Source organism: Mesoplodon bidens (genome assembly GCF_964165515.1).
Source record: "Mesoplodon bidens genome assembly, chromosome: 11".
NCBI classification, from domain to species: domain Eukaryota; kingdom Metazoa; phylum Chordata; class Mammalia; order Artiodactyla; family Ziphiidae; genus Mesoplodon; species Mesoplodon bidens.
The window spans coordinates 47,629,294-47,650,690 of NC_138167.1; the positions used below are offsets into that span (position 1 = coordinate 47,629,294).

The window sequence follows — 21,397 nt, forward strand, 5'->3', positions numbered from 1 at the left end:
CCAAGTTTGTTTTTAAACGACAAATAAAAAAAGAACATTTTAAATACAAGCGGCTCCGTCCCGTCACCCTCGCCGTCGGTGGGATCCGTGAGGTGCGGGAGGACCGCGGGGAGGGCGCTTTCGGAGGCCGGGCCACGCCGGAAGGGTCAGCTCTCGGCCTTCCGCCCTTGGCTTGCGTCAGTTCTGACGTAGCGGAAGTGGCGTCGCGGTACCGGACGTGGGGCGGGACCTTCCCCGCCTCCCGACCCGGGCAAGCTTCCTAAAGCGAACGAACCCAGCCGGCGTCTCTCGCGATGGAGGCGGTGAGGAGCGCGGGAGGGCTGCGGGAGGGCGCCGTGGAGCTTGAGACCCCCGTCAGGGGACGGGGAGGCCGGGGCCGGCGCTGGTCCCCAGTAAACGAGAAGCAGGGTGTCTGTCCTATCCCGTGACCCTGCCCCTCCGCTCCTTCGCCGAGTGCATCTCCTAGGACTGGGCCGCGCCCGTGCCTGCCTTCGGTCTGTGGTACTTTTCGCCCGAGCGGGCAGTGACTCCTAGCTCCCTCCTTGGAACCTACGCACGCCTTGGCGATATCGGGCCTCCTTTCCTTTTAGCGCCTTGAGCCCTTCAGAGGTTTGCCTGAGAGAGAAGGGTTGTGAGCCAGCTTTCCTGGGTGAAGCAGGGGGTTCCGAGGGACCCCCGCTTGCAGGTAGCACCTGGTCCCCAGTTGTGTGAGGGTGATTCATGCAGTCCTTGGCAGGAGGGACGTCTGAAAGACTTTTATACTGCATTGAGGTGTCCAGCGAGGTAACATACCCTTAATGAGACTGAAAAGTGGGGTTTCCCTGAAGGAGGGAATCTTTCAGTGTTCGAGGCCACTGTGTCCCTGATCTAGTTTAGGTCACTCCCTGCTCTGCGATTCTAAGCAGGGGTGTTGGCAAAGCTCCTTCTTGGCAGGCAGGCATTGACGGTTTGTGGCAGGTCCCTGTCATCCTCCCAGAGTTGCTGCAGGTCGCCTACTACCTGTTTGGACCCATCCTCACTCTCAGGAGCCTTTGTCTAGTACTCTGGAACCCTTCCCATTCACTTCCCTCCATGTATCCTTTGTCGGGCAGAGTAACTCTAACTACCTTGGTTTTTATCATCTGCTACTGTAGTTGTGTGAGGGCTGCAGGTTCACCTTTCTTTGGATCAGTTACATGCCCAGGGTCATTCCCTTGCTGTACCCTTTGTTTGCCTGCAGAGAGGTCAGGTCCCTAAGGTTATAAAGAAGAAACCAGACCAAAGTGGTAAAATGATTTGCAGCTGGTCACCCAGGCAAGGGAGTAAGTTCTTACAGATTAAGAGAATTTTGAGCAAGAATAAAAGGTCTGATTCCATTAAATTCAAAATAACATTATTTTTTACTTACTTACAAATGTATTAAGGTTTAAAAAGCATTTTAATATAGGTTTTCTAATTTAGCCCTCATACTTTATGTAGTGGATTAGGTTTTTGGAATAGAAATAGTTTTGAAAAGAAAAAAAAGGGAGTTCCCTGGCGGTCCAGTGGTTAGGACTCAGCCTTTTCACTGCCAGGCCTGGGTTTGATCCCTGGTGGGGGGACTAAGATACCGCAGACCACGCGTCTTGGCCAATAAATAAATTAGTTAATTGAATAAAATAAAGAAAAAAGAAAACTCCTGCTTTGAAAATGCTTAACCTAACTGGAGTGGGGGTGAGGGCAAGTCAGTGACAGCTGTTATTTAAGGTAGGCTGTAATAAATGCTAGCGTCAAGGTGTAGAAGAAGGACCGTGGCAGCATAGAGGAGGGAGAAATTGCTGTCAGCCCACGAGAGGGCATTGCAGGTTGAGAGAACAGTGCGAGCAAGGGCGTAGAAACTGGGGCATGTAGAGATTAATTGGGGTGAGCCAGTGGCTTGATGTTGCTGGAGCTTTGGATTTTGGTCACAGTTGGAGAAATGACTGGAAACTGGAAAAGTAAGCTGGGGTCAGGCTGAAGATATTGCATACCACAGTAAGTTTGAACTTTGTTTTGTAATAAGAGGACCCATGGAAGATTCATGAGCAAGGTAGTGAGTGTACTTTAGGAATATTCCTAACGGCTTTCTGTAAATGGATGAAGCTGCTTCAGAAAGTAGTGAGTTCTTGGTTGCTGGAGTTGAAAGTCCCTTCCAAACCTGAGATGCTTGGTGAGAGAACTTGGTGACAGCATGAAAGACAAATGGAAGAGGAAATAGACTTCCTCTTCTCTAAACTGGCAGGGAGACCAGCTTAGAGAATGCTATAGAAGTGGGATGTAAAAGGCTAAGTTAAAGCTGTGAAAGTGGAAAGGAGAGAGATGGCTTTGAGGCATTTCTAACTTAGCAACTTAGCTGATAGATGTTAAGGACAAGTTTAGGTCATGCCCTGCTCTGTCATTCTAAGCAGACATGTTGGCATAGCTCGTTCTTGGAGGAATCAAGACCACAGTTCCAGGCATCAGGGAAGACAGCAGTGCAAAAAAAAAAGGTGGGACCCACAGTAAGAATAATAGTATTGGGGGGACAGATGCTGTTCTGTTTTGTATTGAAGCATTTGAGGAGTCTCTGTGACATCTGGGGTGGTCCAGCAAACAACTGAAAATGTGGATCAGGAGTTTGGAAGAAATTGTGAGTCTATGTGTCAGATCTAGGGTGTGTCTCTGAAAACAGTATTTTGCACAAGTCCCCTATGTTATTAAATGTAGAGAGAGTGGACATAATTACCCCACTCCTGTGTGGAGAAACAGGCAGAAAGATAAAGTCATATTCAATTGTGTCTGACTCTCATGTAGGTATCTGTGTCTCTGTTTAGCTGTATGTCTCTTTTCTGTTTCTGTAACTTAATCTTAGGTCTCTCTGTTCATATCAGTGTGCATCATTATCAATTTGAGAGTTAAAAAACAAAACAGTTGAGAGTTATATGCAAACCCCCATGCTATGTGGTATGAGGGAGTGATACAAAGAAGTATAAGATAGTTCCAGGCTTCCAGGAATTTACAGTCTGTTTGGATAGATAACGAACAAAATAACTGTAGCACAGTGCAGTAAATAAGTATCATACGCTGGGTACAGTAATTTCTACAGAAGTAGCTGTTTCTGTGTCTTTGTATAGATCTTTGTAAGACTGCTTTACTGCTGAACAGACCTCTTTCCCGCTTAGAAGTGATGAGGCTGTTGTTCCGATAGTTTTGCCAAAATGCCAGGCCATGCTGATAGCCTTATGCTGCCCAGACAGAAGAGAGGGAGATTATCCCCTGCCCACACCCTGGCCCATTAGAGGAGGGAAGTTTAGGGCTGTCCTGCCAACTTGACCCTGTTTACCAGCCAACCTCCCAGGTTCAAGCCAAGGCCTTTAACTTCATGTTACTACAGCAGCTGTGGAGGTAAAGTATGACTTTAAGTTAGTTTGGGGATATTACCCAGACAGAGCAAAATAGAGCCAAAACTGTTGATTCCAGCCGCCAAAAATTATCATGATCTCTCCTGGGTTCCTAGATAACAATGAAATTTCCAAATGTTCCCACTTGAGGGAGCACAGAGATGGTTCTGAAGGTTTCTCTATATTCAAAGCACTTTCTAATCTCAGACTGTCATGAACAAGGAAACTTGGAAAACCAGCACCCTCTGGGCTGTAGCAGCCTTTGACTCACAAGGGTGCTGAGAGGACTCAGTTCCCTAGTTTCAGAACATTTATCCTTCTTATCTACCCCTCAGTCATTCAAACTTTGACTCTCTCTGGTAGTCAGCTACTGGGATCTTCCCCAGATGTGGCCCCCTCTTATGGTAAGGGGTACGTCAGTGACTCAGGCGCCCACAACTACACCTAGTGACTGTTTGGGGGAAAGCAGTATTGTCTCTCTGGCTTCCATATTTTTATAAAATAGGTCTGTGAGAGTCTTTTGGGGCCAACCTTAAGCTCACATTTTCTAGTCTCAGCTTTTAAGACCTAATGCTTCATTAGGCAAGGTAGTATATAAGGGCATGAGCTTTGGAACAGCACAGATCTGTATTCAAATCCCCATTCCACCCTTTGCCAGCCATGCAACCTTGGGCAGGTTGCTTAATATTTCTTGAACCTAAGTTTCCTAATCTGTGAAAATAAGGCTATAATAGTATTCATCTTAGGGTTATTATAAAGATTAAATGAGATAATATTTCTGAAGGACAAGGAAGTCATTAGTTAACCAGCCCTTTCCCTAATGTTGCTAGGCTCAAATGGATGGAGCCTAAGATAAGCTGAATCTTTGTTCCTCTGTCTCTCCAGGTCACTTCTTCAGATAACTACTCAGCTCTGGAAAATGAGCATCCTCAAGGTAAGTTTACTGAAGAAAGGAAACTTGTGTGAAAACCAGTTTCATACCAGTAGCCCAATCCTAATTTGTCTTCAGCAGTGCTTTTGAATTTCTCCCAGAGTCTTCCCTGGGAAGATCAAAGCTGGGCCAGATAATGTGCCAAACCACATAAATCAGGAACAATGATTTGGCAAGATCACCTAGGAATAAATCTTGGGCAGGGTGAGGATGATTAATATCTTCAGTTGTCAAACCACTTGAGAGAAACTTTTGAGGTACAGGGAGAACTTCCATAGGCAACTCTGGGCTGGCTAACCATGGTTTAGAAGTCCCTGGTAGGGACTTCCCTGGTGGTCCAGTGATTAAGACTCTGTGCTTCCAATGCAGGGGGTGCAGGTTCCATCCCTGGTTGGGGAACTAAGGTCCCACATGCTGTGCGGCCAAAAAAGAAAGAAAGAAAGAAAGAATAGTGAATGAATAAATGAGTTGATACTGGGAAGGAAAAAAAAAAAAAAGTCCCTGGTATGTTCTGAGTAGCCCAGAAACAAAGCCACTAGGATTTTATCATACAGCGATCTCACTAAAACCACTGAGTATACACAATAAATTATAGAAGAGACTTGAAACCCTTAGAACTAATCTAGAAATAGAGGCACTAAACCCTAAAATTCAGGGCACAGGAGAAGAAATTCCAGCACCTGCCCAAATACTTGGTTAGAATGGAATGGTCCAACCCTAGGTCATCTAAAAAGCAAAATTTATAGGCATGTCTGGTAAAGAATTTTGCCCAGGAACACTCCTAGTCTTCCTAGGATATGTTTATGGCATTAGGAGTACACACTTTCTCAGAGGATTGAAATATGGGATGAGATCCTAGGACATATTATTAAACGTCCGTGAGTTCTCCACAAGAATTTTTTAAATGTTCTGTTTTCATGTTGTTGGTATCCAAAAAAGTTAATATAGTCATATTTTGAATTACCTAGATGATTCTTCATAATTGAGTACTGCCCCATGATATCAGTGCTTATTTTGTGTTTCTGAGTGCATTCACATTAGCACCAACTGAGGCAGGGGTAAGAAGCTCAAATTGTCTCCATGGGTCAAGCAGTGACGTGAGCTGCGTATGACTACAATAACCTGTAGGTCTCGTTGCATCTAAAAGGAGGCAGCAACTATCCAGGTCTGGTCAATTGCAACTATTTGGGAATTCACAACCTACTTTTGTCAGATCTTCTGATTATGAAAAGAAACTGCGAGTTTGGATTTTTATGTAAATCTCCAGATTTTTTTAAATTGGGCAACTGATTTAAATTATTTTAAAAATCCTGGGAAAACCAAGTCAAATATGTTTGTAGGCCTGTAGCCTGGAATGATAGTATTTAACTATCAGTGTAGCATGTCTTAAACTGGTGTCAAAAGACATGTTCTTGGGAGTCTGTGAGTTTTCAAATCTGAGGAACAATGGTGGCCTTCCAGTTAAAGATGGTGGATTGAATACATGCATCTACTTTCGCTCCTTCGCAAAAAGCCACTAAAACCATGAAGGAATTTTTTTAAAAAGGTACAAACCCACCAGAATAGGGAGAACAAGAGAGGAGATAATAGCAATGAATTTTTGGAAGCTGGAAAGCAGACAGAAGTGTGGTAAGTGACTTAGCAGACCTGAGAAAACTGAATTATAAACTAGCAGTGAGGAAAGCCCAAAAGCATTGAAGGTCCAAGAAGCAGTCAGATCCCAAGACTCCCTACCCCACTGAGTAGAGCTGGGAAACTCCCATCCCAACTTTGGCAAAGACTGGAGGTATGCAAAGGGGCGCCGGCCCAGTTGAAGGCAGAGGTACTGTGCTGAAAACAGGAGCATGAAGTGAACTATACTGGATGCTGAGACCCCAGCCCTTTTCCCCCATTCGGTTTTCAGAGTGCTAATAGAAAAGACTTCATCCTCCAAGCACAAAATTGCATGAATAATCCTTCTCTTCAGAATCCCATTGAGGGGAAAGCCCTAAAAATGTAAGTATTGAGTGTTCGCCATCTAAATGGTTCACCGTCAACAAGGTTCATTTACAGACATAGAGCTTCTAATCAGCTTTAAAGACTCCACTCTTAAAATATGGTTTGAATCCTCCTTTAAACCAAGGATTACCAGACATCTAAAGAAAGCCTGTAACATGAAAAAAGTGATCCAAACTGCCCCCCACAAATGGAAAAAAACAAACAGGAAAAAAAGCAACAGAAGGGAAAAGTCAATGCATAGAGAAGAGAACTTTAAAAATCAATGTTAATGGACTTCCCTGGTGGCACAGTGATTAAGAATCTGCCTGTTGGGCTTCCCTGGTGGCACAGTGGCTGAGAGTCCGCCTGCCGATGCAGGGGACACGGGTTCGTGCCCCGGTCGGGGACGATCCCACATGCCGCGGAGCAGCTGGGCCCGTGAGCCATGGCCGCTGAGCCTGCACGTCCGGAGCCTATGCTCCGCAACGGGAGAGGCCACAACAGTGAGAGGCCCGCGTACCGCAAAAAAAAAAAAAAAAAAAAAATCTGCCTGCCAGTGCAGGGGACATGAGTTCGATCCCTGGTCCGGGAAGATCCCACATGCCGCAGAGCAGATGAGCCCGTGCACCACAACTACTGAGCCGGCATGCCGCAACTACTGAAGCCCATGTGCCTAGAGCCCATGCTTTGCAACAAGAGAAGCCACTACAATGAGAAGCTTGTGCACTGTAACGAAGAGTAGCCCTTGCTCACCACGACTAGAGAAAGCCCGCACGCAGCAACAAAGACCCAATGCAGCCAAAAATAAATAAATAAATAAATAAATTTATTAAAAATAAATTTAAAAAATTAACATTAACACATACTCAGATAAAGAATATTTCTACCATGAAACAAGTACAGGAAGTAATTTTTTAAAGAAAAGCAGTTTTCAGAAAACAAAAAAGGAGCTCTTGGAAATTAAAAATATAATAGCAAAAATTTTAAACTAAGTAGGAGGTATGGAAAATCAAGTTGAAGAAATCTCTCATAAAGTAGAATTTAAAAAATCAAAGAAGTGGGGCTTCCCTGGTGGCGCAGTGGTTGAGAGTCCGCCTGCCGATGCAGGGGACACGGGTTTGTGCCCCGATCCGGGAAGATGCCACATGCCGCGGAGCGGCTGGGCCCGTGAGCCATGGCCGCTGAGCCTGCGCGTCTGGAGCCTGTGCTCCGCAATGGGAGAGGCCACGACAGTGAGAGGCCTGCGTACTGCAAAAAAAAAAAAAAAAAAATCAAAGAAGTGGACTCACAGACATAGAAAACAAACTTATGGTTACCAAAGGAGAAAGGAGGGGGATAAATTAGGAGTATGGGATTAACAGATATAAACAACAAAGTCCTACTGTATAGCACAAGGAACTGTATTCAATATCTTGTAATAAACTATAATGGAAAAGAAAAAAAAATCAAAGAAGAGGAAAGTAGGAGAGAAAAGATACAGTAGTTAGTACCTCCTTATCCTTGGGATATACATTCCACGACTCCCAGTGAATGCCTGAAACCGCAGATACTATGAAACCCTGTATGTATTATGTTTTTTCCTGTACATACATATATACCTATGAAAGTTTAATTTACAAATTAGGCACAGTAAGAGATTAACAACAGTAATTAATAATAGAACAGTTATATATTAAGAGTTATGTGAATGGGGTTGGTCGGTCTGTCTGCCTCTAAATATCTTATTGTACAAATTTAATGCCTTTTCCATCTTGACTAAGCCCTTATCACACACTGACCCCATAACTTTTGCAGTTGGAGGTGCAACAGCAAAACTAGCATGAATTCCTTTTTCATTCTTCACAGTTTCACAGATAGAAGATTCATTCTTTTTTTTTTAATCAGTGAATTGTGTTTATGCTGATTGTTTTTTTTTATTTAACATTTTTATTTATTTATTTTTGGCTGCGTTGGGTCTTCGTTGCTGCATGCAGGCTTTCTCTAGTTGTGGCGAGCGGGGGCTACTCTTCGTTGCAGTATGTGGGCTTCTCATTGCGGTGGCTTGTCTTGGTGCTGAGCACAGGCTCTAGGCGCGCGGGCTTCAGTAGTTGTGGTGCATGGGCTCGGTAGTTGTGGCTCACGGGCTCTAGAGCTCAGGCTCAGTAGTTGTGGCACACAGGCTTAGTTGCTCCGTGGCATGCGGGATCTTCCCAGACCAGGGATTGAACCCATGTCCCTGCCTTGGCAGGTGGATTCTTAGCCACTGCGCCATCAGGGAAGTCCAGAAGGTTCATTCTTATCATAGATCTCAGCATGTGATTTTTTTTTTTCTTTCCCTTATTAAGTCAAGAACTTTCACCTTTTCACTTACAGGAAGCACTTTGGGGCTTCAGTTTTACATATCCGAATTGCCACCGTCACTATTCTTGTGCTCTGTGGCCATTATCAAGTAAAATAAGGGTTACTTGAACACAAACACTGTGATACAGCGACAGTCAATCTGATAACTGAGAGGGCTACTAAGTGACTAACGGGCGGGATATGCTGGACAAAGGGACGATTGACGCCCAGGGCTGGAACTGAGCTTAATGGCAAGAGATTTCATCATGTTGCTCAGAATGCCGTGCAATTTAAAACTTATGAATTGTTTATTTCTGGAATTTTCCATTTAATATTCAGACTAGGGTTGACCACGGGTAACTGAGACCGTGGAAAGTGAAACCTTGGATAAGTGGGGGACTACTGTATTTTTAAAAGAACAACAACAAGAAAAACAAACCTTAAAGGGTCAGTTTTGGAAGTCCAATATCTAAATAATAGGAGTTACAGAAAGAGAAAAATGACAACACAGAGGGAAGGAAACAATCAAGGAAGTAATTCAAGAACATTTCCTGGAACTGAAGAACATTAGTTTTCATGTTGAAAGGACTCATTGAATATTCAGAACAATGGGTGAAATTGTCCCATCCAAAGCACAATCATCATGAGATTTCAGAATACTGGGAACAAAGAGAAGATCCTAAGTTTCCAAAGAGAAAAAAACAAGTCACATACAAAGAATCAGAATTGCCTGGGACTCCGGACTCTCAACAGCACCAGAAGCTGGAAGGCAATGAAGCAGTGCCTTCAATATTCTGCAGAAAAACAAATTCCAACCTAGAATTCTATATCCAGCCAAACTATAATTCAAAGATGAGGGTAAAATAAAGATATCTGCAGGCTACAAGGTCTCAAAAAATTTACTTCCCATGCACCCTTTCTCAGGAAGCTACTGGAAGATGTGCTCCACCAAAACAAGGGAGTAATCAAAAAAGATGAAAACATGGGATACAGGACACAGGAGTGCCAGTACAGGAGAGACGTGAAAGGGCTCCCCTGGATGGTGATGAAGGAAGATCTAAGGATGACAGCAGGCACACCAGCCCAGATCTGAGCAGGTCAGAAGGCTCCAGAGAGACTTCTTTGGGTAGTTTAAATTGTTAGACTATCTCATGCTTCTGAACTTCTTGAAAGGAGATGTAAACAATTGGTAAAGAGTTTGGGGATTGAATTAGTTATAAGTACTATGCATAGAGAACTAAGCAAACAAAAAGACAAGACAGTTATTAACTCCCAGGAAAACAAAAAGTTGTGAAAGAAAAAAAAATCAGACTTTACTACTTGACGTAGCTCTGAATAATGAATATTTAGTCAAAATTATTTAAATACTGATGTAACCAACCTTACAGTTTAACTTCTGGGAGAACGGAGTGATGGGAGGTGCATGTTTATAATGGGGTCCTGGCAGTAAAGAGAATTGAAAATTCTCATCTTCCTTGCATGTTAATAGATAATGCCTCTCATCTTCCTTGCATGATAATAGTTAATGCCTAAAAGTGAACGAAAAAAGTAGCAATATAAGCATGTTATTTATAGACATAAAAATAAGTACCAAAATACTCAGCTAAAAGAGGTCTCATCTCTGGGGAGGGGTAGTACAGGGAGGTGGGTGCTAGGGACTGCAGTTTTTCTTAACAAAATTTGTAGAACTGTTTGACTCTTTAAACTGTGTACCTGTATAACTTTGGTAAAAAATTAAAAACAAACAACTGGCATAGGATTTAAGAGCGTGAACTTTGGAATCAGGTAGATCCGTGTTTGAGTCTTTCTTGTTACTAATGGTATGACCTTGAGCAGTTTTGTTTGTTTGTTTGCTGCTTTCCACCTGTTTTCTCAGCTGAAAAATGAGGGCAATATTTATTTGCCTTGCAGATTAAATGGTGTAATATTTTAAAGTACACATAGCATACTATGTAGCACATTTGGGCTGTTATTTTGGGGCTTGCTTCTCCAGTTGAGAGCAAGCAGTTAAAATCAGGGGAATGGAAAGGTAAACCCAGCCAGGGTCTCTCATTTGTCTAGAGTAGGTGGGATGATTTCTGATTCACAGGGTCATCCCAAGATGGACTCTCAGGTTGTTTTGGGCCAGGTTGGTTGAGCACTGGGCTTTAACTTAGTGTTGTTCTGAAATGGCCCAACTTGGACCATGACTTTCTCATCTGTGGGTCTTAGAAGAATTTTAAGAAGTTTACTTGGATTTTAAGAAGCTTAATTACATCTTAATTGAGAAAAGAGAACAAGTGAAAATGTGCTAAATATATGAAAAGGAAAATGAGTTAAAGATGAGAAAAAAAGCTTTTAGACTAGAATAGGTTAGTGAAAGTATTACAGACTTTCTGTTTTAGTCAGCCATCTTTTGGCTAAGGAGCCAATAGATATAGTTCTACCTGGGGGTGGGGTTGGATGAAATGGTTTCTAAGGGGTTTTCCAGGTTTTGTGGGAACAATAGGAACAAAACAGAATAGGGGGCCTTATAAAATCATGCTGTAAATATTTGAGCAACTACAATACTTTTATTTTCTGCCTCTTTTGATTGTGAGTTGTTGCATGGAAGGAAGCTACTAACTATCCCACCCTATGCAGAGACTCCAGAATCCAACAATAGCGTGTATACTTCCTTCATGAAGTCTCATCGCTGCTATGACCTGATTCCCACAAGCTCAAAATTGGTTGTATTTGATACTTCCCTTCAGGTAGGTGAAATCCTCTTTTCCCTTCCCCCTTCCTTGGAGCCTCTGGTTCAATACCTCTCATCCTACCTCATCCCAAGGGTAATACCCTTGTCCTTCTATGGGGTTAGGCTCATGTTTTCCTCAGCATACCCAATTCCTATTCTTTTAAAGTCCTGCCCCCTGGGAATTTTCCTTTGTGACTGTTACTCTTTCACTGCAGGTGAAGAAAGCTTTCTTTGCTTTGGTGACTAATGGTGTCCGAGCTGCCCCTTTGTGGGATAGTAAGAAGCAAAGTTTTGTGGGTAAGCAGGAGTTGTTGGAACACAGTTTTACTGGCATCTTGTGCTGGGCAGGGAGAGAAGCTTTGAGCAGTGCTGAGGGCTCTTATCTTGGCCTCTAGGCATGCTGACCATCACTGATTTCATCAATATTCTGCACCGCTACTATAAATCAGCCCTGGTAAGGAGCCTTAGCTCAATGACCAAAACCACTTTCCCTGCCCAGAGTCCCTCATTCTCATTTCCTTTCTTCCAAACAAACTACAAGAGGTTAATGAAGCAGGGAGATCAAGTCTCAAGTTCTGTTGCTCTGCTTTCAGGTACAGATCTATGAGCTGGAAGAACACAAGATAGAAACTTGGAGAGGTATGTAGAGAACTGGGGGTTGTAAAAGGATAAAGGGATGGAAAGTTTCCTGGGAAACAGTTTTACATGGTGGTATTTTGTGAACCTCCCTTTTCCCTTCAGAGGTGTACCTACAGGACTCCTTTAAACCACTTGTCTGCATTTCTCCTAATGCCAGGTGAGTTCCAGCTAACCATTTGTCCAGAGGGGAAAGGGCCTTACCTTCATCATAGCTAAGGCTCTAGATACCCAAAGATCCAAGGGCAGAAGAGAGGCAAGACACTCCTCTCTCTCTCTCTCTCTCTCTCTCTCTCTCTCTCTCTCTCTCTCTCTCTCTCTCTCTCTCTCCCTCTCCCTCTCCCTCTCCCTCTCCCTCTCCCTCTCCCTCTCCCTCTCCCTCTCCCTCTCCCTCTCCCTCTCCCTCTCCCTCTCCCTCTCCCTCTCCCTCTCCCTCTCCCTCTCCCTCTCCCTCTCTTTCACACACACACACACACACACATATTTAGGTCTAGTCTGAACACTGCTCCTCTCCCCCAACCACCTGTTTATAAACAAACTCTAAGGAGCTATTTAACCACCCTAAGGCCCAGCACTGTGGAACTTATCATTATCCCCTACCTTCCCACAGCTTGTTTGATGCTGTTTCTTCATTAATTCGAAACAAGATCCACAGGCTGCCAGTGATTGACCCGGAATCAGGCAACACCTTGTACATCCTCACCCACAAGCGCATCCTCAAATTCCTCAAGTTGTTTGTAAGTGCTCTTCAGCCCAGTTTTTACTTCTTACATACTTGTCGGAGGGGTATCCAAAGGTGGTTTGAGGGGCCTTGAAAAAAATCAAGATGATGGTTATTTCCTCAGATCACTGAGTTCCCCAAGCCAGAGTTCATGTCTAAGTCTCTGGAAGAGCTACAGATTGGCACCTATGCTAACATTGCTATGGTCCGCACTACTACCCCCGTCTATGTGGCTCTGGGCATCTTTGTACAGCACCGAGTCTCAGCCCTGCCAGTGGTGGATGAGAAAGGTGAGAGATTGGGCAAAAGGAGAGGGAGGGCTCCAGGGAAGCCAGGGAGGCTGTGGGAAAACCTGCTGTCCCCTCAGCTCAGCCCGGAGGGTGATTCTATAGGCAGGGGGGGCCTTGGATGCCAGATCCTCCTTGCTGAGCTGCCTCTGTCCCCCTAGGGCGTGTGGTGGACATCTACTCCAAGTTTGATGTTATCGTGAGTGATTGTGGAGGTGCTGGGAGGCAGGGAAAGGGGTGGGGTGTTGGATGTGGAGAGGGAGAAGAAGAGAGTCTCTTCTGGGACCTGAGGGTTTTAGAAGCTTCCAAGCTTTCAAATCCTATTTGAAAAGGAATTGAATGAGCTGGGTATGGCTTGTGGGCATGGCTGACAGCTACCCTAAGTCACTCTGGTGAGGCTGGGTGGGCTCGGAGTTTGCGGGCTGGCTCCCTTGCTTCCCTGCATGAATGTTTCTCTCTCTCCCCAGAATCTGGCAGCAGAAAAGACCTACAACAACCTAGATGTGTCAGTGACCAAAGCCCTGCAACATCGATCGCATCACTTTGAGGGTGTCCTCAAGTGCTACCTGCATGAGACTCTGGAAACCATCATCAACAGGCTGGTAGAAGCAGAGGTAGGGGAGCCAGCAACCCAAAAGGTGCTGGGGGTAGCAGCTTTGGTTTGGCATGGAGGGTAGGGGCTGAAGGGCTCACCTTAACTGAGGCTGGCACTAAACATCCCTTTCTCCCTTCCTTATTGCTCTGTGCAGGTTCACCGACTTGTAGTGGTGGATGAGAATGATGTGGTCAAGGGAATTGTATCACTGTCTGACATCTTGCAGGCCCTGGTGCTCACAGGCGGAGAGAAGCCCTGAGCCGGGGGAAGGGGTCATGCAGCACCAGGGGTTATGCCCCACTCACTGCCTGCCCAAAGCTCTGGGAACCAGAGACGAGAACTTTAGAGAATTGTGACTCTGTTCCCTGCCCGGGAGCCCCCTACCCTTCTACGTGGGAGTGAGGGAAGGTGTGGGGGAGGAAGGAGAATGGATTTTTAGCTGTCCTTATCCTCACCCTTGAGGAAAACTTTCAGCCTAGTCCCCGTCCACTTAGACATAGCCCCCTTTCTGTGCTCCTCAGGCAAATTCTGATCTCTGAGAGATCCCCAGACCTCACCCAGCCTTTGCCTCTATCTCTGTCCCTGACTCCACCCTAAGATAATGGACACAACAAAACTCTTCATAAAGATATTTTTATTCATCCTGTTTCATGCTGTATGGAGGAGGCTGAGTCCATTTAATGGCATTTCTTCCCATAATGGGAGTGGGGAGGATCATGGGGAGGAGGGCCTTTGGGTTCCTGTGCTGTATGCGTATGAAGGGAGGTGAGACTTGGGTGGAGGGGGAGGACAGAGTGGTTAGCTGAGGTTATTGCTTTTTGTGGCAAACCTAATTAAAATGACAGGAGCCTCTTCATGGTATTTCAGTGTTTGATTTTTGTAGTTGATAGGCACTACTACTCCAGCCTTCCTGCTTCACATGGCTTCTTCAGCTCATTAATAACAACAGTAATAGCACACACACACATACATATAAAGCTGTGTGCCAGGCACCATTCTCAGTGCTTTACATATATTACTTCAACTAATCCTCAGAACAATAGTAGATACTATTTCAGTTTTACAGATTTTTTTTTCTTTTAACTGAGGCACAGAGAGGCCAAGTAACTAGCCTAGGGCCACACCGTTAATAAAAAGTAGAGCTAGGATTTGAGCCGAAATAGTCTTGCTTTAGAGCTCATGCACTTCACCACTACAGTAGACTTACTGCCTTTCTAATTCTCTGTTCGTAACTATTCCCCACCCTATTCCCTGCAGTCTCCTTAACACCTCACTTTCTCCTCTGCCTGGAAAATCCCATAACAGACTGAGGATCTCCTTTAGGTAGGCAGAGAGACCTGCCACTATCAACTTTTCTTAGAGAAGGTGGGACTCTTTGGGTTTTGCTGAGCTGGCACTGTCTTTGAACTCACAAATCCCTTTCTTTCAAGGTAGATATGAGCTGGAGAGTGGGGGGTGGGGAGCAGCAGGATTATGGTCACCCCATCAGACCCTTTCCCTGTGCTGAAACCATGTGGACCAAAACAATAGCACCGAGCACCGTAAGGACTGCTAGGTTGTTGGCTATGAACCAAATTCTGGGTACCATCTCACCACTGCCTTACAGGTATGATAACCATTTCCTGTCCAAGATTTGAAAGAATTTCAGAGTAACTCCTGTGTGTATCCCTACCCACACGGTGCCTAAGAACTCGGATGAACCCAGCCGTACCATACTGGTTCCTCCAGACCAGGCTTCTTGATGGAACACAGAGAAGCATCAGGGCACTGGTCAGAGGTCAGCTTTCAGTGCTGCATCATGGCTTTGGAGAAGCCCCTGCTTCTGCATTCACCCCTTCACAGCTCTCATAGCACATTCCCAGATTTGAGGGAGGGAGGCTTCCAAGTTATTAGAATTAGGGTATGTTTGTGTGGGGGTGGGTGAATGATGGAAAGGACAGATGTCTCCTTATGTCACATTCCATCATGTCTAGGGAGGAGGCAAGGACTTTTAAAGCCTTAGGGCTCTGTTGGGACCTGGGTGGAAGGAAGCACCTTCAAGCAAAGAGACATCGGTGCACCTGGTAGGTTTAAAGTGGGGTCGACTGGATGGGATAGGGGATGTTTGGGTTCTCTCTAAAGGTCCATGTTAGGGAGCAGGAGGCCTGGGTTTTGTTTCTCTGGTTCTCAGTAAGTCAGTCTCTGTCCTAAAACAACCCTCCTGGCTCATCACCTTAAAAGGAAGGGTCTGTGCCCAAGGGCTGCATATACTTTGGTGGAAAACAAATTGGGATCTGCGTCTCCCGTTGCCCCCTGAAAACCCAACCAGCCAGTCTCAGAGTTTGAGGATGGAGCAGAAAGAAAGACAAGGGACAAAATTTGGGAGCCTCATAGCCGCCTATTCTTACCTGTTCCTCTCAGGAGAGGCGAATTATCCCTTCTTCAGGAACCATTGCCATACACACTCTTTTCTCCCACCTCCCTGCACCCCTCCTCTCCACTGGAACTGCTGCCATGGTTGCCAGGCATGGTTGCTAAGTCTCTGCATGGAAGGGTTGGCGTGGGCTGTGCTGCCACTAACATTACCATGGTGAATCGGGACACCTGGTATAGGCTTGCGGGGAGGGATCATGTAGATGTAAGCAACAACCCCCCACCCCGGGACAGAATGAGCCTAAAAGGTGATGGTCTTGAGCACCACTTCAGGTGGGGGTTGAGTCAGCCAGGCATTGTGGTAGTGGTGATGGAGATATCTACGCTGGGAAATAGGGGCCACTTTTATCATTTCAGTTGCTAGGGGATTAGTTTTGCCAAGGGAGCACACCATTCCTCCTCTATACCCTCTGAGAGGGTGCAAGTGGGTACGCACCCTAGTCTGTCCTCCATAAAGCTGAGCAGAGCTCAGGCTGAGAACATTATGACCCCCCAAATCCAGGCTTCTGGACTGGGGGAGAGAGCCTGCCTCAGGGAGAGGGCTCCACGGGTGCCCAAGGACAAACATCTTAGAATGAGAGTGTGGGCAGCTTCGATGGGTAAGACAGACTCCTGTCCTGCTGCACCAGCAGCCCTGAGCACAGCACTGAGAGGGTAAGGAGTTAAGGGTGTGTATATGCGGGGGGTGGGGGGGTGACCCTTTTTGAGCTTGGAGGCAGCTCTCCCCCCAGAGTCGCACAAAGGCTGCGTGAAAGCCACCGCCTCCTCCCTCCACCGCGTGGAAGCTGGTTACTCATCTCCTCTCTGCGCCCGAACGCCACTGCCGCTAAAAATAACCCCCCCAGCCGTGGGCCAACCCCTCCTGCACCCCAACCCCATGGAAACCAGCAGAGAGTGGCAGGCGGAGACCTTGATTTCCATTCCCATCACCTCCCTGTCGGAGAAAACGAAGTCCGAGGCAGGAAGTCAGGGGCAGAACGCTGCTGGTCAGGCACCCTGACAAGCAGGAGAATGAAGGGTTAAAACGGCGGGAAGCTTGAAGAAATGGGGGCGGGGGTGCAGGCGCTGTCAGCTTGGCAAGAATAAGAAATCCCCTGCCCACTCGTGCAGGTCCCATCAGGCTTGGGGGACAAGAGCAGTGGGAAGGGGCGCCCAATCCCGGGCCCCAGGAGGCGGTCGTGCACGTGGGGGAGGTAGCAGCGCAGAGCCGTCCGCGCCGTGTCACATGCGCGCGCACACACACAGACAGGCACACACGTGTGCCTGGGTATATATAGTCCCCAGTCGCTGGGCCTGCCGCTCTGCAGTGGGCGCCGGCTCCCCGGGCTGGGAGGGGGCTTTCGGGGCGGGTGGGAGGGTGGGGGGCCGGGGTGGGGTGGGGCAGGATGCTGGATGGCCAGCTATTCTCCGAGGGGCCCGATAGCCCCCGGGAGCTCCAGGATGAGGAGTCTGGCAGCTGCCTCTGGGTGCAGAAATCAAAGCTGCTGGTGATCGAAGTGAAGACTATTTCCTGTCATTATAGTCGCCGCGCCCCTCCTCGACAGCTCATGGACTTCCAGGCCAGCCACTGGGCCCGCGGGCCCCAGAGCCGCACGTGAGTGAAGGAGGGGTAAGGGGAAGAGAGTGGTGGGGCAGGGATTGGGGTCCGGACCTTCCCGGGGGCACCAGCCAGGGCTGCTGTTCCCCCTTCTCTTTCCCTCGCCTCCCCCCACCCCATCCCGAGGGCTGGGGCTTGACTCATCCCGTTTGTTTGGGGGGACAGGAGTGGGCGTGAGAAAGGGCAGGTGAGATGGGGCAGACGCTATTAAAGTGTGTATGGAGAGATGGTGAGGAGTCCCGCTTCGACTTCAACCCTAACATATACGCACGTGCACACGCGCACACACTCACACACTCCCCTCCACAAGGCGGCCCCAAGTGGTCTGCAGCGCTCCCAGCTCCCCGGACCTCGGCTCCCTTCCCCCACAAACTGCTCACCTGGGTTCCTGCTCATTGTCCCAGGTGTGGGCCGCGCCCGGGATCCCCTGAGCCGCCGCCCCGCCGGCCCTGGGCCTCCAGGGTGCTGCAGGAGGCGACCAACTGGCGGGCGGGGCCCCCGGCCGAGGCCCGAGCCCGGGAGCAAGAGAAAAGGAAAGCGGCATCGCAGGAGCGGGAGGCCAAGGAGACTGAGCGAAAAAGGCGCAAGGCTGGTGGGGCCCGAAGGAGTCCCCCTGGTCGGCCCCGCCCGGAGCCTCGGAACGCCCTTCGGGTGGCCCAGCCTGCAGGGCTCCCAGCTCCCTCAAGGCCGGAGCGCCTGGGGTCCGTGGGGCGACCGCCCCGTCCATCCGCGCAGCCGCAGAGCAATCCAGGGGCGGCGTGGGCGGGGCCCTGGGGAGGTCGGCGGCCAGGGCCCCCCAGCTACGAAGCTCACCTGCTGCTGAGAGGTGCTGCCGGAATGGCCCCGCGACGCCGCTGGGACCGGCCGCCACCCTACGTGGCTCCACCCTCTTACGAAGGCCCCCACAGGACCCTGGGGACTAAGCGAGGACCCGAGCCCTCGCAGGCGCCCGCCTCTTCAACCTCTGCTCCGACCAGGACAGAGGGAGGGTGCACAAAGAAGAGGCTAGATCCTCGGATCTACCGAGACATCCTAGGGGCCTGGGGTCTCCGTCAGGGCCGGGGTCTCCTGGGGGGATCCCCAGGCTGTGGAACAGCCAGGCCAAGGCTGGAGTCCGGTAAGGTGGCCGCGGAGAGAAGCCTGAGGCTGGTTGCTGCTGGCCTGAAGAGTGGTAGCGACGGCCATCCCCAAGCCAAAGCTGCTGGGAACCCAGGCACGGAGACAGTTCCTGCGGGGTCTGCACCTGCCACTCCCAGCCCCCCGCGTCCTGCTCCCAGGTCCAAGCCCCATCCCAAGGGCTCCGGGGAAGGGAGAGAAGGGAGAGAACAGAGCTGGCTCCCCAAGTGCTGGATGCCCTCCGTTAAAAAGCAGCCGCCCCGACATAGCCAGACCCTCCCCAGACCCTGGGCTCCGGGAGGCACGGGATGGAGGGAGTCCCTGGGTCATAGAGAGGAGGCCGGACCCGAGACCTTGGAGGGTTGGAAGGCGACCCGCCGCCCCCACACCCTGCCCCGAAGTTCCCGTGGCCCGGCTCGTGGGGAAGGCGTCTTTGTCATTGACGCCACTTGCGTGGTGATACGGTCCCAGTATGTTCCGACCCCTCGAACCCAGCATGTGCAGCTTTTGCCCGCTGGGGTGCCGCGCCTTGTGGGGAATGACCCCAACCAACTGAAGCCCAACAAGGAGGAGGGAGAGGGGGCCGCGGTCCTTCCCTCCCCTTGCCAAAAGCTGCTGTTGAGCAGTCGCCCTTCACAGCAGCCCGGTGGGGGACGTGGGCTCGAAGCTGAGGGCGGGAAGTCCGCGGACTCCTCGCTGGAGGAGCGCGCCTCCCGCATCTTGGGGCTCCCGGTCGGCGAAGTAAACCTGCAGGATGCCCCCACGCAGCCAGGTAGCCCAGAGCACTCAGCCTTAGGCCCAGCGGCCTCGGGAGGCGCGCGCCGTGCCGAGGGCTCGGAGGAAGTGGCTGCGGTCCCGCGGCGCGCAGGCCGGGGCTGGGCGCGGACCCCGGGGCCCTATGCCGGGGCCCTGCGGGAAGCCGTGTCCCGCATCCGCCGCCACACCGCCCCGGACTCCGACTCCGACGAAGCTGCGGAGCTCAGCGTCCATAGCAGCTCTTCTGATGGAAGCGACACAGAAGCCTCGGGCGCCTCCTGGCGGAACGAGCGGACCGGGCCCCCGGAAGGCGGGAAGGCAGCTGAGCTGAGCGACAATATCCGAGAGATTCTAGATGTCATCAGCCGAACCGAGGAGGTCCTCTTCGGGGGCGAGGGACACTAAGGGGACCCCACAGGGAAATAGGGAGCGACAGTGAGAGGCCCTTTATTGTATTTGTGTCCCCTTTCTTCCTCACAGACTTCCTTGTACCTCTTACCTGTACCCGTTCCTATACTCAGAACAGAAGGTGCACAGATGAAAGGAAAGGGAGCATATGTCAATTCATGATTTTTTTTTTTTCAGGAGAGATGAGGGTGCGCAGTAGACTTTAACGTTTGGTAAGGTCTTCAGGGCACTCGGGTAAGGTCTTCAGCAGGGGCCGACGCACTAGGCATGGAGCTGAGCAGAGAGGCCTAGCCAGGATAAGGCTGGAGGACAGGGATGGGATAGTCATAGGGCAACTTCAGGGCAGGGCCTCTGGGTAGGAGGGGGAAGTGATGGAGAGGCTTCGGACTGAGGTGACCAGGTGACAGAGAGGCCCTTGGCAGAAGAGGAGGGGCTCTTGGCAGAAGCCACCAGCAAAGCAGGAAGAAGACTCACTTTGGTGCCACAGGTTTTGGCTTCCAGTCCCAACTCTGACACTGGTTTGCTGGGTGACCTTAGGCAAGTCGCCCCCCCCCCCTCCAGGCCCTGTAATATGTAAAACAAGGGAGTTCTAACGTCCATCCCTGATGTTTTGGAGTCCTTGGGAAGGCATTTATCTACTCTTCCCCTGCACAAGCCAAGACAGTTAGGAATAAGTGAACAGAGTCTGAGCGTCCCTGGGTGGCTTCTTTGACACCTGCATTCACTCTCAATTCAAGAGACTGTGCAGTGTTTGCAGAAGAGCCGACTAAGTGGGCAAGGGCTCCTATTCCAGTCTCAGGTTTAGGCGTAGGATCCCCAAGGCAATGCAGGGTGGTGGCCTTGTCACTGTCCCTGGTTTGTGGTGGTCTGAGCTGAGCAGCTTGGGACTTTTTTAGGCCTTCCCCTTTTCCTCCTCCCCAGTGTTCCTTAGTGATGCTCTGAATAGTTACCACGATTTCCCACTCAGGTGGTATCACCCATCTGAAAGAACCCTGAGAATGTCTTGCATGTCTGCCTCTTCCAGAAACCAGCCAGGGAAGGAAGAGGGAGGCTGATCCCCAAAAACCTGTAGGTGGGGGTGTAATACTCGCTGTAGCCACTATGGGGCGCGCGCAGGTCGCGGATTTCCCTGGTAGCTAGTCCGCGAGTCCCTCCAACGCCGGCACTGCCAGTTAATCAGTTGCTCCCTAGTTACTGCGCGCGTGTCCCCCGCCTTGCTGTCTCCAGTCTTGCGAGATCGGGAGCAGGCCTCTGGCCTTGCAGACCTCTGGAGCGCGCGGAGCCCCTCTTTGTACTACTATCCACACCAAACGGCTTGGGACCCAGACATTGAAGTATTTTTTTTTCTTCGATCTCGGGCACCTCTTCTGTCTCTATTTACTAGCCATGTGAACTTGGCCAAATCACTTCACCTCCCTGAGCCTCAGTTTCCTCATCCGTCAAATGGGGGTTTATAAACACCTACCTCGCAGGGTTGTTGTGAGGACTTAATGCGATAATGTATGTAAAGCGCCTTGCACAGTGCCCGGTACACAGTAGGCGCTCAATA

The 21,397-nt window shown here is 49.1% G+C and overlaps 2 protein-coding genes across 5 annotated transcripts; both read left to right on the forward strand.

Moving 5' to 3' along the window:
* Window positions 1–212: 212 nt before the first annotated feature.
* Window positions 213–14,200, forward strand: PRKAG1 (protein kinase AMP-activated non-catalytic subunit gamma 1). 4 transcript variants are annotated; one of them, XM_081249710.1, is made up of 13 exons: window positions 228–302; window positions 4,263–4,311; window positions 9,529–9,701; window positions 11,227–11,336; window positions 11,536–11,617; window positions 11,716–11,774; window positions 11,914–11,959; window positions 12,062–12,116; window positions 12,567–12,693; window positions 12,802–12,967; window positions 13,126–13,163; window positions 13,432–13,578; window positions 13,714–14,200. In XM_081249710.1, the coding sequence occupies exons 4-13, from the start codon at window positions 11,265–11,267 to the stop codon at window positions 13,816–13,818; spliced, it is 897 nt and encodes a 298-aa protein (XP_081105836.1). In that variant the 5' UTR covers window positions 228–302; window positions 4,263–4,311; window positions 9,529–9,701; window positions 11,227–11,264; the 3' UTR covers window positions 13,819–14,200. The 4 variants fall into 4 exon arrangements, with proteins under 4 accessions (XP_081105834.1, XP_081105837.1, XP_081105836.1 ...); XM_081249708.1 differs by lacking the exon at window positions 9,529–9,701 and having other exon boundaries at window positions 213–302; XM_081249709.1 differs by lacking the exons at window positions 228–302; window positions 9,529–9,701 and adding an exon at window positions 3,113–3,381.
* Window positions 14,201–17,356: 3,156 nt separating this feature from the next.
* Window positions 17,357–20,323, forward strand: DDN (dendrin; the record flags this gene model as incomplete). Its single annotated transcript, XM_081249700.1, has 2 exons — window positions 17,357–17,565; window positions 17,973–20,323. The coding sequence occupies 2 exons, from the start codon at window positions 17,357–17,359 to the stop codon at window positions 19,843–19,845; spliced, it is 2,082 nt and encodes a 693-aa protein (XP_081105826.1). The 3' UTR covers window positions 19,846–20,323.
* Between the last annotated feature and the right edge of the window lie 1,074 nt (window positions 20,324–21,397).

Bases quoted from the DNA above. Each gene is read 5' to 3' on its own strand.
- PRKAG1 (XM_081249708.1), top strand. The intron at 11,618-11,715 runs GTAAGCAGGAGT...CTTGGCCTCTAG, and splicing joins TAAGAAGCAAAGTTTTGTGG to GCATGCTGACCATCACTGAT. The intron at 12,117-12,566 runs GTGAGTTCCAGC...ACCTTCCCACAG, and splicing joins TGCATTTCTCCTAATGCCAG to CTTGTTTGATGCTGTTTCTT.